Source organism: Centropristis striata, chromosome 16 (assembly GCF_030273125.1).
Source record: "Centropristis striata isolate RG_2023a ecotype Rhode Island chromosome 16, C.striata_1.0, whole genome shotgun sequence".
NCBI lineage: Eukaryota > Metazoa > Chordata > Actinopteri > Perciformes > Serranidae > Centropristis > Centropristis striata.
In genome coordinates, this window is record NC_081532.1 from 21,852,061 (window position 1) to 21,867,558 (window position 15,498).

Below are 15,498 nucleotides of genomic sequence, written 5' to 3' on the forward strand. Positions count from 1 at the left end.
ATTTTTAGGGTTTCGGATGCCAGCTGAAAAAAGCCAAAGAACAATCAGAAGTCAGCTTTACAAAACACTGTCACTAAGAAAAATGATGTCCTATACACAGCTGAGATGGAGCTGTGGTGGGCCCACGTCTGTTTCCAAGGCTGTGTTTGTTCTACCGCAACACAGCAGAAAAGAGCCTGTTAGATTATTGTTTGCATTGGTCACAAGTAAATAACCCATACAGCTAAAATGTCATATTATGTCAGGCTTGCGGTCTATTTATATATGTATATATATATATATATATGTATATATATATATATATATTTATATATGTATATATATATATATATATATATATATATATGTATATATATATATATATATATATATACACACACACACAAAAAAGAGGATGTAAATATTAAGAAAGGCATCAACGAAAAGGCGCTTCTTCATATCTGATCCAGAACAATTCGAGCATCACTGCGTGTTTAGCACAGTCCAAAGCTTTACAAGGAGTTGTAACCTGAGCTACAGTTGGGAAACCTTAACCGTGGTCCATCAAATATTAAAGTGTATGGATGTTTTGACGTGTATGAAGGGAGGGCAGGAGCACCCTTGCACTATACACGACAAAAGAGATTAATAGGGCTCTAGAGTCCACATAAACTAGTGAGACCCTCGTAGATAAATGCATTAAAGTCATTTTTATACATAAAACAGAGCAGGATTTAACCACTGCACAGGATCTGTGTGATTCAGTCAATGGTGGGAACGCCAAATGCTTCAATACAGCAGAGCTGTGAGATGTCCGGGCCTCTTACTCACACTGCTCCACACTCAATAGTCCATTGTCTCTGCTCTAAAGTGGAACCTCAAACCTATAAGTCAAAGGTGGGGGGTTGAGAGATGAAGTCATCTCTGCAGGAGAGCCGTGCAGCCAGACACCTTCATGGCCAGGGAACAGTTCCTAAATCCTGTTCCCTCACTGTAAATCCTCCCAGACACACTGTTGCCTGATGTAGGGGTGATAAAGGTAACAATGCCTGCGCCCAGCGTGAGTTTACATGTGATAAAAATGCATATGGCATTTGAATTTATTTGCTTAGCGACTTCTATATACTGTTTTGAGTTCATTTTTCTTTTCCTCCTCTTGGAACAATTATACTTCCACATGAAAGGAGGAGGAGAGTTTTCTCAAGTAGCTCTAGTGGATGTTAGTTCAACAAACACTGTTAGGATACAATCGCAACTTTAATTTAGATAAATTTGCTTTCAATTGACGGCATTATGAGTTATGATGTTAAATACAGTGCACAAACAGCTGGCGACTTGCACTTGTTATGGTGCTTTTATTAAAAGTAAAATATACAAAAAATATACAAAGTGAGATTTATGGTCTTTCCTGTTCCTGTCATTTTACTGTATATATGCAACACTAAGTGTGTGTGTGTGTGTGTGTGTGTGTGTGTGTGTGGTGGCATATGGTACACTGTAGTATATATATATATATATATATATCCTCGGTAAATTACAGTACTGTAATTGTTACTGTATTATTTTACAGGGGGTTTCTTGTTTTTGTTATATTAAATGCAAATTTCATCAAAAGGTAAATTACTTTTATTACAAATATTAAGCATGTAATAAAAATGGAAATCTGTAAAGTAATATTATGGGACATTGTTTTCAGTATTATTTAATTATTTAATGGTATTGGACATTAAATTAAAGTGACTTTTATGTAAATAAAAATACAAAAAAATACACATTATATTGCTGAATGTAAAATAAAGGCAATTTTCTGTTTTCTTACAGTAACACTTTAAATTTAATGTAAAAAAAAAAAAAACATTAAATGAATGGTAAATGTATGGCAGCAAAAGTTGCCAAAACAAGTTATATTAAAGTTTTAAAAGGTATTTACTATTATTATGACCATAAGTGTTTACTGTTACAGTGTGCTTTTCGCTAAATATTTCCACTGTTTATTCAGTACTGTTAAAGCTGTTTATTCTGCAGTTTCACTAACCATTGCAACTATTTTCCCATTAGCTACTTTTAGCCAAATATTTAAACTTTTTATCTATGTCTTTTCACTTACAATTTTAACTTTTTAAACCATACCAACCGCTCCTTACTTTTAGCCAACTGTTCAAAGTGTTTGTGTTGTGTATAGTGTTTTGCTGACAGTTTTCCACGCTTTATCCATTTCGCGACTACAAGTCAAATATCCATCAGTATACTTTTTTATTATTATTCACAGTGTAGTTACGACGGGCCTCAAGAGTACATAAAATAATGCATTTAGGTTTAACTGTAGCTTTTGTAGAATAATGTAGAATAAGCATATTGTTTTGTAATTAGTATATCCTCAAGGTGCCAATCTGAATCTTTTGTAGGAGCCTGTTCCACGTTGAGGGGCCCCTCTCTCTCCATGGGCCCCAGTGCAACCACACCACCTGTCTGTCTATTTATGCCCCTGTCACTGCCTGTTTCTGCATGTATCTTCTCAAATTTTCCCACATGATAACTATCAAATTATAGTTAAAAAGCAAACAAAAATAAAGAATAAAGTCTGTTTAAAATGCATCTGAAGATTTCCAAAGAAACACCTTAACGTTAACACATCACATTAACGTTTATTTGCAACCATCTTTCTCCTTTACGCGCCAGATTTTTTGGTAAAACGCGGGTTCCTCTCAGTTGATTTATGAGTTAGACAATGTGTTTGCAATAAGAAAACCATTATCATACATCGAAGTTATCTCCTTCGTCCTCACTATCTAAAATAAACACAAGAAATAACAGAGAAGGCTGCGAGGTCACATGGCACCCGGGACGTCCAGGCGCGTAACAGCGCACAAACAATCCCTGAGGAAGAATAAGTTAGCCATCTACGGATGCACTAATCTCTTTGGTCTGTATGCTCTATAATAAATCATATTGTGCAATTAATGTATTATATTCTGTTTAATGGGTGCATGCAAAGCTTAAAAAATAGCGCTTTTCTGCCCCAGGTGAAGCAAGGACCTCCAAAATGATAATGCTGATATTGCAGGCAGAAAGAAGGTGGAGAGGGGAGTGGGCGGTGTTTAGTGACTGACAGTGTCAGCAATGGCACCACACTGCGGTATATAAACAGGGAGGGACGTCAAACATCCCTCACTGGGAGTCACTGTGCGCTGATGCTCCGCCACATGCCCGCATCACTGTTGGCAACACGAGCCTCGCATCAGCACAGCAAACTCAGACCACATCTGACCGGCACGATGGATGGGCAACAGAAAGATCGCAGACAGTCTCACTTGTGGATATTGACGTTACTGATATTTGTCTAACCTCTACAGCACTGGATAACTTTCCAACTTCTTCTTTTGGATACGGATTGTGGAGCTGGATCTCGTCCTGCAAGCGTTGGAAAAAGGGATTATATGTATTTCGCCATCACCACTTTGGAATAGGGGCGTTTTTGTTGGAACTGATTTTTTAAGGATACGCACATTAAACTCTAAAGGATGGCCGTTTGGTTCACCTCTGTTCTCGCAATAGTTGTAACATTATTTACTCAGGTAGCTTGTTTTTTGTTTTGTTTTTTTTAATCTTTGATTAAAAACAAATTAGGGTTATTTTAAAAAAATGCATTATTTTGTTGTGCTCACTTTTCGTATCCTTCTAGGTTCTGGGATCAGGTGTGTTCGAGCTAGATCTCCATCACTTTCAAAATACTAAAGGTTTGCTGGCAAATGGACTCAGTTGCAGCATGACTGGCTGCAGGACTTATTTCAGGGTTTGTTTGAAGAACTTCCAGACAGTGGTGTCTCCCGGCGACTGTATATTTGGAAGAGCCACCACACCTGTTCTGGGCAAAGACTCCTTCAGCATCCAGCAGGACGCCAGGCTGCGTCTGCCGCTCAACTTCACCTGGCCGGTAAGAGCACCTAAACGCACCAAAGTCAAAATGATTTACACAGGATTTAGTAACGAATAAAACAACTTCCTACCAGTGACAATATTACCTTCAAACATACATATGTATATTTGAGAAAATCAATTAACAGCATATCATATCATTAACTTAAAGCAATATAAATTATAAGTATTTCGAATGGCATATAAATGTGATCTATATGTTACTGTGTTGTCCATACTGTGTATAAAGCTAGAATAGAGCACTCATGAAAGCATGCATTCTTATCGGCCCTATAGCCTATTTTTATTTTCGGATCATTATAGCGAATCAAAGTGGAATACCTATTATATATACCTGCAACCTTTTGCAAGACTACTACATCAGTATTAATTTATAATTTCATTTTTTGTGACGTTTATTTCCTTTTTGTCCCCACAGGGTGCATTTTCGTTAGTTATTGAAGCCTGGTCTTCTCCTGCAGCGGACCTACCTGGAGGTGAGGACACGTATCCACCACTAGAGGGAGACATGCCATGTGTCGCCTCAATACACGACTTATTATCTACCTGCACATTTCATCAATAACCCTCACTTATCGTGCTGGCAAATGCATCTGGCATTCCCAGCGTCATGGGTTCGTGTTTGTTAGGATGCCTTATGAGTCACACGACAATTCCTCACAATCAAACCTCTCCAACACAATTGCACTTCCGTTGTTTTATTTTTGGCGTGCATGGGAAAGTGCACAGGCTGGAGTGAGAATATGAAGCCCTGCCAAAAAAAAATCCCATGACAGCCTTTTCCTGGATTTTACACCTTTTTTTGTTCATATACTGGTCACAAGTGAGAGGAAAGGGAAATGTACAGATTGTGTATTGTTGCACAAACTAATCTTTCCATGTCTTCCTCGCAGATACCACCAACCCTGAATTCTTGATTAGCTCTTTTGCCATCCAAAAGCAGTTGGGAATAGGGAGTGAGTGGTCCCAGGAAGTGCAGAGGGGGACACAGCAGACGGAGCTAAGGTACTCATACCGGTTCATCTGCAATGAACATTACTACGGGGACACTTGTTCCAAAATATGCGCTCCGAGAGACGACCATTTTGGCCACTACACCTGCAAGCCTGACGGGCAAATAGCCTGTCTACCGGGATGGAAGGGAGAATACTGCCAAGAACGTAAGCAAGAGTAAAGACACCATATGGACACTTTCCTTTGTTTGTGATTAAAAGGTCACAAGGCGAGGCTATAGATTGTTCCATAATGGAGTGACACTTAAGCTAAATTTAAAAAATGCAGGTTGTGACCTCATTTTCAGAAGTAAAGTTAGACATTGTGTAGCTTAAATATAACTCATATAGAGTAACAGAGGGTTTTTTTGCACATTATTTGTTGTTTTATACCTCCGCCAAGTTGTTTAAACACAGTAGAGCACATACCATTAAGTCCTTGCAAGCAGTGGGTCTGGGTTCGAGTCCGACCCGGACCCTTCCACTCTGCATCTGTCAAATAAAGCCAAAACGGCAATAAAAAATGAAAAATTGTTTAAACCAGCAGTAAAGCGTTTTGTTTTGAGTTTTAGTGTCTGAATGACCTGTTACATGATCACAGGTGTGTATTTTCAGTCGGAGCTTTTAATGTGAAATTTGACGACGGTGCACTTTCACCGTTTGGCGCGTGCGATTTTTTTTTTTTTTTTTGTAATCCCGGGCGGTGGTCGCCCACAGCAGCGCGCGCCGGGGTTAATCGCCGCATTATCACTCGCCACGCGCCACTAAATTGCGGGCTCTATTGTTGACGCGGGTGTAGGGCAGCAGCTGCAAACGGGGCTCGAACTGCCCACCGATAACAATGGGGCAGCTGTCCTGCTTTTTTTTTTTTTTAAGAGAACAAGCATCTGCTGCGCACTAACCAGCCGTTTAACACCATAAAACCATGCGAAATCAATGTCACATACAGCACAGAGAAAGCCGAATTATGTTTCCCATTGAAAAGGTCAGGTTTTATTGTGCGAAGACACGAAAACACATCTAAAAGTGATAAAAGTCTTATTAACAGGTCGTTATTATAGAGGCAAATTAGAAATCTAAATATCTCCATTTTTCTCTCTTCTTTTCAGCAATCTGCCTGGAAGGGTGCAATGAAAGAAATGGAAATTGTACGCTACCTGGTGAATGCAAGTGAGTGTTCACTGATTATTTGATTACATTTTCCGGTGCCTAAAGGAATCCACAAATATTAACAATGACTCCTGAAATAATGATGAAAACCATTAAGTAAATCTATTAATTATGTAACAAAAAGGTAACCTCGTATTTGATTTTAAGGATGTATGTCTTTGTCTTTTTGTGTGAAATCATCTCTGGGATTATCTCTAGGATTATGGATAAAAAGATTATCTTTATATCCGTTTTTAAACTATGTCTATTGATATTTAATAGGGGAGGTATTCATAAGCTATTTCTCATGTATAATGTTTAAACTTTTTTCTGTAATTCCTATTGTCTTTTTTATGTGCATATAAAACAAACAGTATGTCATTCTCTCTGGCAATGATGAGTGTGAGTTTGTTGGTGAGCCAAAGGTCATTTCGTACTGTTTTATGTGTGAACAGATGCAGAGAGGGCTGGCAGGGACTCTTTTGTGATGTGTGTAAACTCCATCCATCCTGTAAACATGGTACCTGTGCAGAGCCGTGGCAGTGCACCTGCAAAGAAGGCTGGGGAGGCATCTTTTGTGATCAAGGTGTGTGTAACTTCCTCTTTGTACTGTAAATAAAGGAACATGGTGCCTCTTTTTTTTTTCTTGGCTCCATTAGTGACAATTTTACCCTTTTATTTTCCAGATCTGAACTACTGCACCCATCACAAACCCTGTGCCAACGGAGCAACGTGCATGAACACAGGCCAGGGCAGCTACACCTGCACCTGCATGCCAGGCTTCACCGGGGTTAACTGTGACTTGGAGGTCAGGGAGTGTGACAGCCAGCCCTGTCGCAACGGAGGCCACTGCCTGGTGAGTCCGGAAGTCTCTCTCTCTCCTTTCCCACAACACAGGCTTTCCTGTTTTTGTTTTCGCCTCACTCTATCTGCTAGTCCAGGAGGATGCTATCGATTGTCAAGTCAGTGGATGACCCAGTTCACAGAGTGTGCACTGTAAATAGAATTCAGACTAAGGATAATGGGGTTCGTTGGGGCAGTCATGAACAGGATATGATAAAGAAAACATCTGTGAGGGAGCTTTTTGATAAACTTTCTCTCTTTTTTTCCATCCTTGCAGGACTCTGAGAACGGCTATAGGTGTAAGTGTCCTCAGGGGTTTGAAGGGACACACTGTGAACACAAGAAACTGACCTGCGCAGATGCACCCTGCTTACTCGGTGGCAAGTGCAGAGAGAGGGATAATGGCCGTTCTTACATATGCGAGTGTTCAGCAGGCTACACTGGACTGAACTGTGAGAAGAAAGTGGATAAATGTACCTCACTGCAATGCACGAATGGTAAAACATTATTTCCCTGTGCATGAATTCTTCCCACCCAAAAAAATCAATGTCAGTTTAAGTGTACACTATATTTTCAACATTTCCACCACATTACCTTGCTGTCAGACAGCCCTGCTTAACTCTACATGGTGGAAATTGAAGTTATTCTGTGGTCTCATCAAAGCCACCTGTCAATTGACAGAGCAGCAACTTTTGCATGTAAAATTAATGTTTTGAGTCGGGTCATTTTGATTCAGCTTCAGTTTCCCCCATGTGAACATGAACAGGGCTGTCCGACAGCATGATAAAGTGGTGTAAATATCAAAAGATAATTTTCCCTGTGCATGAATTCTTCCCTTTCTGCACATCTGAATATTGTTCTATAATGTTTTGTTTTGCATAGGTGGACATTGTGTGATCCACGGTAACCTCCGACTGTGCAGCTGCCGCTCAGGCTTCACAGGTCTGCGCTGCGAGATCAACATCAACGAATGTGCCAGGAACCCCTGTGCAAACGGCTCCACCTGCATAGACCGCATCAACGACTACACCTGCACCTGCCCCCCAGGGTACACGGGCCGCCACTGCGATAAGCCAACTGACCGCTGTGCCTCTCAACCCTGCCTGAACGGCGGGACCTGCACCACTGGAGCCGAAGGCCAGCCTGCCTGCATCTGCCCCGACCACTACAGCGGCCCCCAGTGCCAGCCCAACGATGTGCCTTCACCCAACACGCAGAGCCCCAACAACAAGTGGAGCTTGGTGGCCATCTGCTCGGGCGCAGGCCTGGTGGCTGTTCTGGTGCTTTTCTGCATGGTCGCCGTAGTAATACAGCACCTTAAGAAGCAGAGAAGTAAGGAGCAGGACTCAGAGACGATGAACAACCTCTCCAAGGTTGACTTTCAGAAAGAGAACCTCATCTCTACTCTAGAGCTCAAGAACACCAATAAAAAGGTGGATTTGGAGGTGGACTGTCCCAGGGAAAAGTCTAATCACAAACACATCAACCACTACCACCTGGACTATAAAACCTCCATGGGGTACAAGGATGAACTGTCCCTTCTGGACAAAGATGAAAACTGTGAAAAGACAATAGAAGAAAAAAAGCATTTGAGTAGAATGTACAGGTAATTGCACCTAAAATAGTTAAATAAGCAGTTGTATAATGGTTCTGGAGGATCAGTTAATTGACATGTATGGTTTTGTGCTCAGTAACTAATCTGATGTATCTTCACTCCACAGTGAAAGGCCGGAGTGTAGAATATCAACAATATGTTCTTCCAGAGATTCAATGTACCAGTCTGTCTTTGTAATAGCAGAGGAGAAAAATGAATGCATCATTGCAACTGAGGTAAGTTCTTTTTTTATCATAATTAATCTATTTTCTTGTTTCCAAAAGGGATAGTGGGTTTGTATGAGGTACTTATCCATAGTAGATGGTGGTCCACACGCCCCACAGTTTGGAGAACAACAATGAGTCAGTTTAAGTGTACACTATATTAAGTATTTTATTTTATTCACCACTTTGCCTTTCTGTCAGACAGCCCTGTTTACATGGAGGCAATTGAAGTCGTTCCAATGTCTGATCAAAGCCACCAGACTCCATTGACAAAAACAGTAATTTTACCTTGCAGAACACGGGAGATGCTGGTCTTAGTTTGTTTGAACTACTGAGTGACTTTGATGTTTTAAAAGGTTAGTTCAGATTCACCAAAGTCCCCAATAACAAACACACTAGGATCGGATCGGGGTAGCTTTAGACCAGTCACTCCCGCATTGTGCAAGGTAAAATTACTGTTTTGTTAATGGAGTCTGGTGGCTTTGATCAGACCAAAAAGCGGCTTGAGTTCCCCCCATGTAAACTTAAACAGGGCTGTCTGAAAGCAAGATAAAGTGATGACAATGTTCTAAATGTTATTGATATTTTTTAGTTGGGCCTTTTTTTTGGATACTGCGGTAAGATAAGAACCTCATACAACCCCACTTTATAAATCTGAACTATCCCTTCATAACCCAAAATAGCACTTTTTCTTTTGTTATTTCAGTAGTGATTGAGCTGTGATTGATTTTTTTTATCTTCTTCTTTTCCAGGTATAATAAATGGAAGATATTCTTCACTGTCAACATTGGATTTCTTGTGGACTGTTTACAAGTGTGGAGAGACTGGGATTTATTTAAATGCAAGTTGCTGCTCTTGAAAACTTGATAACTGGATGGAGCCGGTGTGCTCTTCGAATTCAACAGAACTGAAGCTACTAATCTTTGTGAGAATGTAAAAGACTGAAGAAAAAAAGACTATAAATAATGAGCAAATCTGACTTGTAGACGCAATGTTTTTGACTCAAATCCTCGTCTGCTCTGTTCAAGTTCAACCAAGGGCGACGGGCCAACGTGTTTATGCCTGCGTGTTGATTAGAGGACTATCCTGATGTGCTCCTCTCCACCTTAGTGCAGTAATCAGCAATCAACAAATCAACTTGCTGCTGAGCCTGGGGAAGGAGCCAGCCTTTTTTCCATTTTTTTGTGGCCTGCAATGCGCTATGCAAAAGAAAATCAACATTGTGCTTAATCAGAAAGGGACAAAAAACTACTGAAAACGGTTCATTTTTGTAGGATATTTAGGGTTATTAGTTTTGCAAATCCTTTTTTTTATAAAGAATGTATGCAGCCTAGATCACAAAGCCTTATATATATGTTTAAAAGCATTGTGCCCGCCTTATCTTGAATCCTTTGCACAGCAAACTGAACATAAAAGATCAAAAGATGCAATATGCTGCAGGGAAACCCATGATAAGGCCTTGTTTTACCTTATGCAAGATCATCCTTAAATAAAGACAAAGAAATACATGAAGTGACTATCGTACCAACGACGCCTTTAAAGGAAATTACTGAACCAATAATGTTGTTTTGTAGGATTGGTATTATTAGTAATTTAAGAATATGAAGCACTGATCACTCTCTCTCTGTTTTATAAGATTATTTTGTATATACTGTATATTTATATGTTGAGATTAGAAGTATGAATCTGTTTTTAAGTTGATGCCCAGAAAAGGTGAATTTATTTTTAAAGTGTTGTTTGTGTTTTATTTGTATTATTTTTTGTTATAAAAAGAAACAATGAACACATATCTGGTACACTCGTTTGTTTGTTGGTCTTCAGTGGTTTGGGTGTACAAATAAGAGCTCCTAATTTTAATGTTGGAATCATCTAGAAAATGTATTTGTGTCAGCCGGTGTGGAAGTGGCTTCATTGTCTTTAGATACGGTCGTATTTGACATATCTGGTAGCATTTCTAATGATTCCATGTCTTATGTCCATGACGTATGTGTCAGTGTGATGTGAAATCAATGTGCTAGCAATCATTCAGTGGACAGAAATGTTAGGAAATACTCAAACCAAAAAGATATATATTCAAAACAACATCTGTATGTGAAAATAAAGAATCCTTGTGGTCTTTCTACAGCACGTAACTGCTTGTACTGTATTTTTAGATATCACTAAGGAACAAAGATGAGCTGAAAGGTTGGAGAGGATGAAGTAAGATGCACTCCTGCAACTATTATTAAATTTAGGCATCAATCTGGATAAGGAAATGTCTTTTTACTACCACTTGGGGGCAGTAAACTTTGAAAGAAGTTTGCAAGAAAAAGTTTCTCTCACAACTTAGCTCATTAAATATCATATACAGTGAGTGACAGGCAGAGGACAAATGATCTCAGGCAAGCACAGTGATCCGACTATGCAGCGGACACAATGGTGTGCTAGACAGTCCTGAGCAGACACATAAGGAGCTTAAGAGAGCACAGATATAAATAAGTCCCAGCTATTCATAGGTTAGTACCTGCTGGACTCTCACTGACTGTTTGACACTAAGGAATACATGACATGCTCCCAAGTTTCGAAACAAACAAAAATAGGGAATAAAACTTTAGCTACAGTACAAGCTTATATGGCTCTGGCTGTGATGTAAAAAATAATAATAATATTTGTAGAACTAGTATTAAAACATTTCAGGAAATAAAATCAGACAATTTAAGCAACACAGGAATTAAATGTTAAATAAAATAAAATAAATAAATACAACTAAAATAAAATGATAAGAATGTTGTCAGTAAACTGCACTGAGGCAATTAAAACCAAACAATTAAAATAATAAAAAAAATTTCAATGAAGATAAACATCGAAAGAAAGAAAGAAAGAAAGAAAGAAAGAAAGAAAGAAAGAGTACATTTTCGTCACCTAGACTAAAAAGAGTTACTATTTTTCTTGTTTTGTAAAAAAAAAGAAATCTTTTTTTTACAACTTTTAACCATAAAATGGAAGTAAAGTTCAAAATAATGGGACATTATAGATTTTTTTTAAATAGTATTATTTAATTGCTTGATGGTCTTGAATGTTAAATTTCAGTTAATTATATGTGAAATATATGTAAAAAAAAAAAAAAAAAAATATATATATATATATATATATATATATACATCATATTGCAGAATAAAGGCAACTTTCTGTTGGTTTTTTATTTTACAGAAACTTTAAATTTAATATATAAAAATAAAATACTCAAAAATAAATCGGTAAAAATTCTGGCAAGTTGCCAAACACTTGCAGCAATGTTCAAGAACTAAAAAAACAACAACAAAAAACATATATTCTACAGATTACTATCCGTATTTTTAACAGAAATTCACTAAATTAACTTAACTGTAAATCAATTACGGTTGTTTACTGTTATTTAACAGTGCGTGTTTTGCAACTTTTGCTGCCAGACTTCTTTTTGCGACTGCTATGTGTTTTGTGGTTTCCCCAATTTCTGTAGTTAACGCTGGTACGAAGTGTTCTGACTGAAACCATCCTGATTGGTTTACCCGTAAATTAAGCCCGCCCCTACGCTGATATGATTGGTCGACAGCATATCGCTCTGACGTGTTCTGAACAACAAATACACGTGTTTATCAGAGCACAGCAGAGAAAACGGACGTCAAACTAAACGTCTGTACGTCAAACGGTGTTATTGATGGCACAATGATAGACTCGTCACTTTCTACAAGACTGCATTAAGATTTTGGAAGAGTTTGTTCCCGCCTTCAGCACTTTATAATAGCGAGACTCTGATGTATTGTAATGTATAGGACGATAGAGACAACAGAGGAAGCTGCTTGTTGAAAGAAGTAGCTATAAAAACGCTTTTTTTCTTTGTTTTTAAAACAGCCGAACGACTACAATGAAACCTCAGGACATTATCAAAGAAAAGAGCAGCCTGTGGATATTTGGGTATGGCTCCTTGGTTTGGAAACCTGATTTTGTATACAAGAGAAGCAAAGTTGGCTTCATTAAAGGATATAAAAGGCGCTTCTGGCATGGAGATGATTTTTATCGAGGGGACAAGGAAAACGTAAGAATTACAGTGACTCTAACATTTATTTACAATTGCATCTCTCTCCAGCTGGTTAAAAATATAATTTGTAGTTGTTTATTATTATGCATTCTATATATATATATATATATATATATATATATATATATATATATATAACTTCTTATTTTCGCTAAGTAGTCATGTCCTCACTGTCACTTGTTCTTGCTTTCCACAGCCAGGCAGGGTGGCCACACTGGTTGAGGATCAGGAGGTAAGTGTCCTTCAGTCTATTTTGATACTGTATACAGTAAGCAGTAGTGAGTCTTAGTGCTTCTTATATTTGATAGGGCTGCAACTAATGATATATTGGCATCTATCAATTATTTTCTTGGTTAATCGATGAATCCTTTGGTCTGGAAATGTCCACACCAGTTTCTTAAAGACCAAGGTGATGTCTTTAAATGTCTAGTTTTGTCAAAAGTATTCAGCTTAAGATCGGTAACTCTAATATTCAAGAGATCTGTTGCAGCTCTACTTTATTCCTACCATTTCCATTCTATAAAAACATGTGAGATATATATATATAAACAATATTCTATTGCTGTATTTCTGTGGAACAAAAGCTGGGTGGATCCATAACCATAACATTTCCTCAAAAGACCTTTTCCTTATATCTTTCATACTGTGCAACGCATAGTACTGCTGCTACAGTAGCTACTTATTGATACCAAGAGATGCAAAAACACTACAATGATATGTAAAAATACCGCAGAGACCCAAATGACAACAAGGAAACAAACAGACCAAAGAGATATTAAAAATTACTACGGAGAGATAAGAATGCCCAAAGGCACAAAACAACCTCAGAGTCACTCAGCCACAACAAAATGGCACAAAAAGATCACAATGGGACACAAAAAAGAGACACAAAACGACTACAAGCAGAGAGTAAAACAACCACAAAGTGGCACAAATGACTACGAAGAGACATGAAAGGCAAGCAAAAGCAAAAAGTGAAGTACAGAAAGACACAAAATTACCTCAAAGAGATCCACAACAACTAGTAAGAGATGCATAAAGACCACACAGAGACACAAAACAACCAAAAAAGACCCAAAATGACTTCAGAGAGATTTAAAACAACCACAAAGAGGTACAACACTGCCACAAAGATACACAAAACAACCTCAACCAGACACAGATGACGAGAAAAAGTGACACAAAATGACATCAAGGAGTCACACAAACAATAGTAAGACCAAACAGAAGCAAAAAAGACCAACTACAAAGAGCCGTAAAATAACCCCAGAGAGGCTATGAAGAGAGACAAAAGAGATGCATAACGACAAAGAGAGACACAAAACGACCAAAATAGTCACAAAACTACAAAGAGCCGTATGGGTATGGGTATCTGGGTTTCTGGCCCATATGCAGAAGAGATGTTAGGGCACCTGGGTTCATGTCTGTCCCCAAGTGTCCTTTGTCTCATAATACGCCCTTGTTTAGGTGTCAAATTAGGTCATTTACTTTGTATGTTTAACGTACTGTATTTGTTCCACAATCAACATTCCTTCCACTCCGCTTGTTTTCCATGCAGGCGTGCACATGGGGTGTGGCATACGAGGTGTCTGACACCCAGATCGAAGAGTCCCTCCAGTACCTGAACATGAGAGAGGTTGTGCTGGGAGGTTACATAACGGAGACGGTGGAGTTCATCCCGAAGGAGAAGGGTCAGGGTGTTCTGCTGGCCCTCGTCTATATCGCTACCTCCGACAACCCCATCTACCAAGGCCCGGCCTCGGACAAGGAGATCGCCAACCAGATTGCCATGTGTAGAGGGAACACGGGCCACAATACCGAATACCTGGTGCGCCTGGCAGAGTTCATGAGGCTGTACTGCCCCGAGGTAGAGGATGAGCATCTCTTCTCTATCGAGGCGGCTCTTCTGAACATTTTCAGCGATTGCGGAGGGATCAAAGCTCCGGACCCAAAGCCCCTTCTGCTGAGAGCTACATAATATAAGTTACTCCACATCTTAGAAATGTTTTTATACTGGGTGAGGGAAATGAAGTCCAACAACACATGTTACAGGGTGCTTGAAAGATGAATACCTGATTTGGTTTCAGGAAATATATACATTTTCTGTTTTAGGTCTTAACATGACCACACCAGAGTTATGACCTTTTGACATGAAATGGTTAAACATGCTTTACTACAAACTGATACAGAAGCAGGTGCTTTTAAAAACATCTCACTAAGAGATTACTTTTCTTTTTTTTAATACATAATGTCTTACACCTTTGTTGTAAAAGGCTCTCAGAAGCAAATTGTGTATATTTTTGAAATGTTATTCTAATAAAAAAAACACTAAAATCGGCGCTGACTTAATGGTGTTGATTTTTCCTTGGCTCAGGCTTGACTCACGTTGCCAGTTTAAACAAGTTTGCTATACGTTCTGTTTGCAGTTAAATGCTTGATTGCCTCATGCTCCAACATCACGTGTCCTAGGAATGTACAGCTATAGCCTCTCACAGGAAATACTGACTTTTCCTCAAGAGACTTGTAAACTGTACTGACCTAGCAGCTTATAGATATCTCTTGTGCAATTATCCTGAATTCTATGCATGCATTTAAGTTTACTCTGGATGTTTTTTGCAGTTCTTGAGCTCATGTCAAAACCAGCAGGCTATAAAAACATTTTGCCACAGTCTTTAACCTCTTAAACTCTGCCAGGCACAGCAGTGGGTCAGCCGTTTAGGAGTC

General features: G+C 38.9%; 2 protein-coding genes across 2 annotated transcripts; both read left to right on the top strand.

Moving 5' to 3' along the window:
* Positions 1-3,172: 3,172 nt before the first annotated feature.
* Positions 3,173-10,872, top strand: LOC131988772 (delta-like protein 4). The gene is made up of 11 exons (XM_059354019.1): positions 3,173-3,554; positions 3,662-3,913; positions 4,334-4,391; positions 4,809-5,075; positions 6,017-6,077; positions 6,512-6,642; positions 6,743-6,912; positions 7,177-7,396; positions 7,782-8,505; positions 8,621-8,729; positions 9,470-10,872. Exons 1-11 carry the CDS (start codon positions 3,501-3,503, stop codon positions 9,473-9,475), a joined length of 2,052 nt encoding a protein of 683 aa, XP_059210002.1. The 5' UTR covers positions 3,173-3,500; the 3' UTR covers positions 9,476-10,872.
* Positions 10,873-12,168: 1,296 nt separating this feature from the next.
* On the top strand, positions 12,169-15,061 carry LOC131988547 (glutathione-specific gamma-glutamylcyclotransferase 1-like). Its single transcript, XM_059353688.1, has 3 exons — positions 12,169-12,771; positions 12,971-13,006; positions 14,333-15,061. Exons 1-3 carry the CDS (start codon positions 12,601-12,603, stop codon positions 14,750-14,752), a joined length of 627 nt encoding a protein of 208 aa, XP_059209671.1. The 5' UTR covers positions 12,169-12,600; the 3' UTR covers positions 14,753-15,061.
* The last annotated feature ends 437 nt before the right edge of the window (positions 15,062-15,498 follow it).

Coding starts and splice junctions, on each gene's coding strand:
- LOC131988772 (XM_059354019.1), top strand. CDS start 3,501: ATGGCCGTTTGGTTCACCTCTGTTCTCGCAATAGTTGTAACATTATTT. Junction 3,914..4,333: donor CGCTCAACTTCACCTGGCCG/GTAAGAGCACCT, acceptor TTGTCCCCACAG/GGTGCATTTTCGTTAGTTAT. Junction 6,078..6,511: donor ACGCTACCTGGTGAATGCAA/GTGAGTGTTCAC, acceptor ATGTGTGAACAG/ATGCAGAGAGGGCTGGCAGG.
- LOC131988547 (XM_059353688.1), top strand. CDS start 12,601: ATGAAACCTCAGGACATTATCAAAGAAAAGAGCAGCCTGTGGATATTT. Junction 12,772..12,970: donor ATCGAGGGGACAAGGAAAAC/GTAAGAATTACA, acceptor TGCTTTCCACAG/CCAGGCAGGGTGGCCACACT. Junction 13,007..14,332: donor CACTGGTTGAGGATCAGGAG/GTAAGTGTCCTT, acceptor TTTTCCATGCAG/GCGTGCACATGGGGTGTGGC.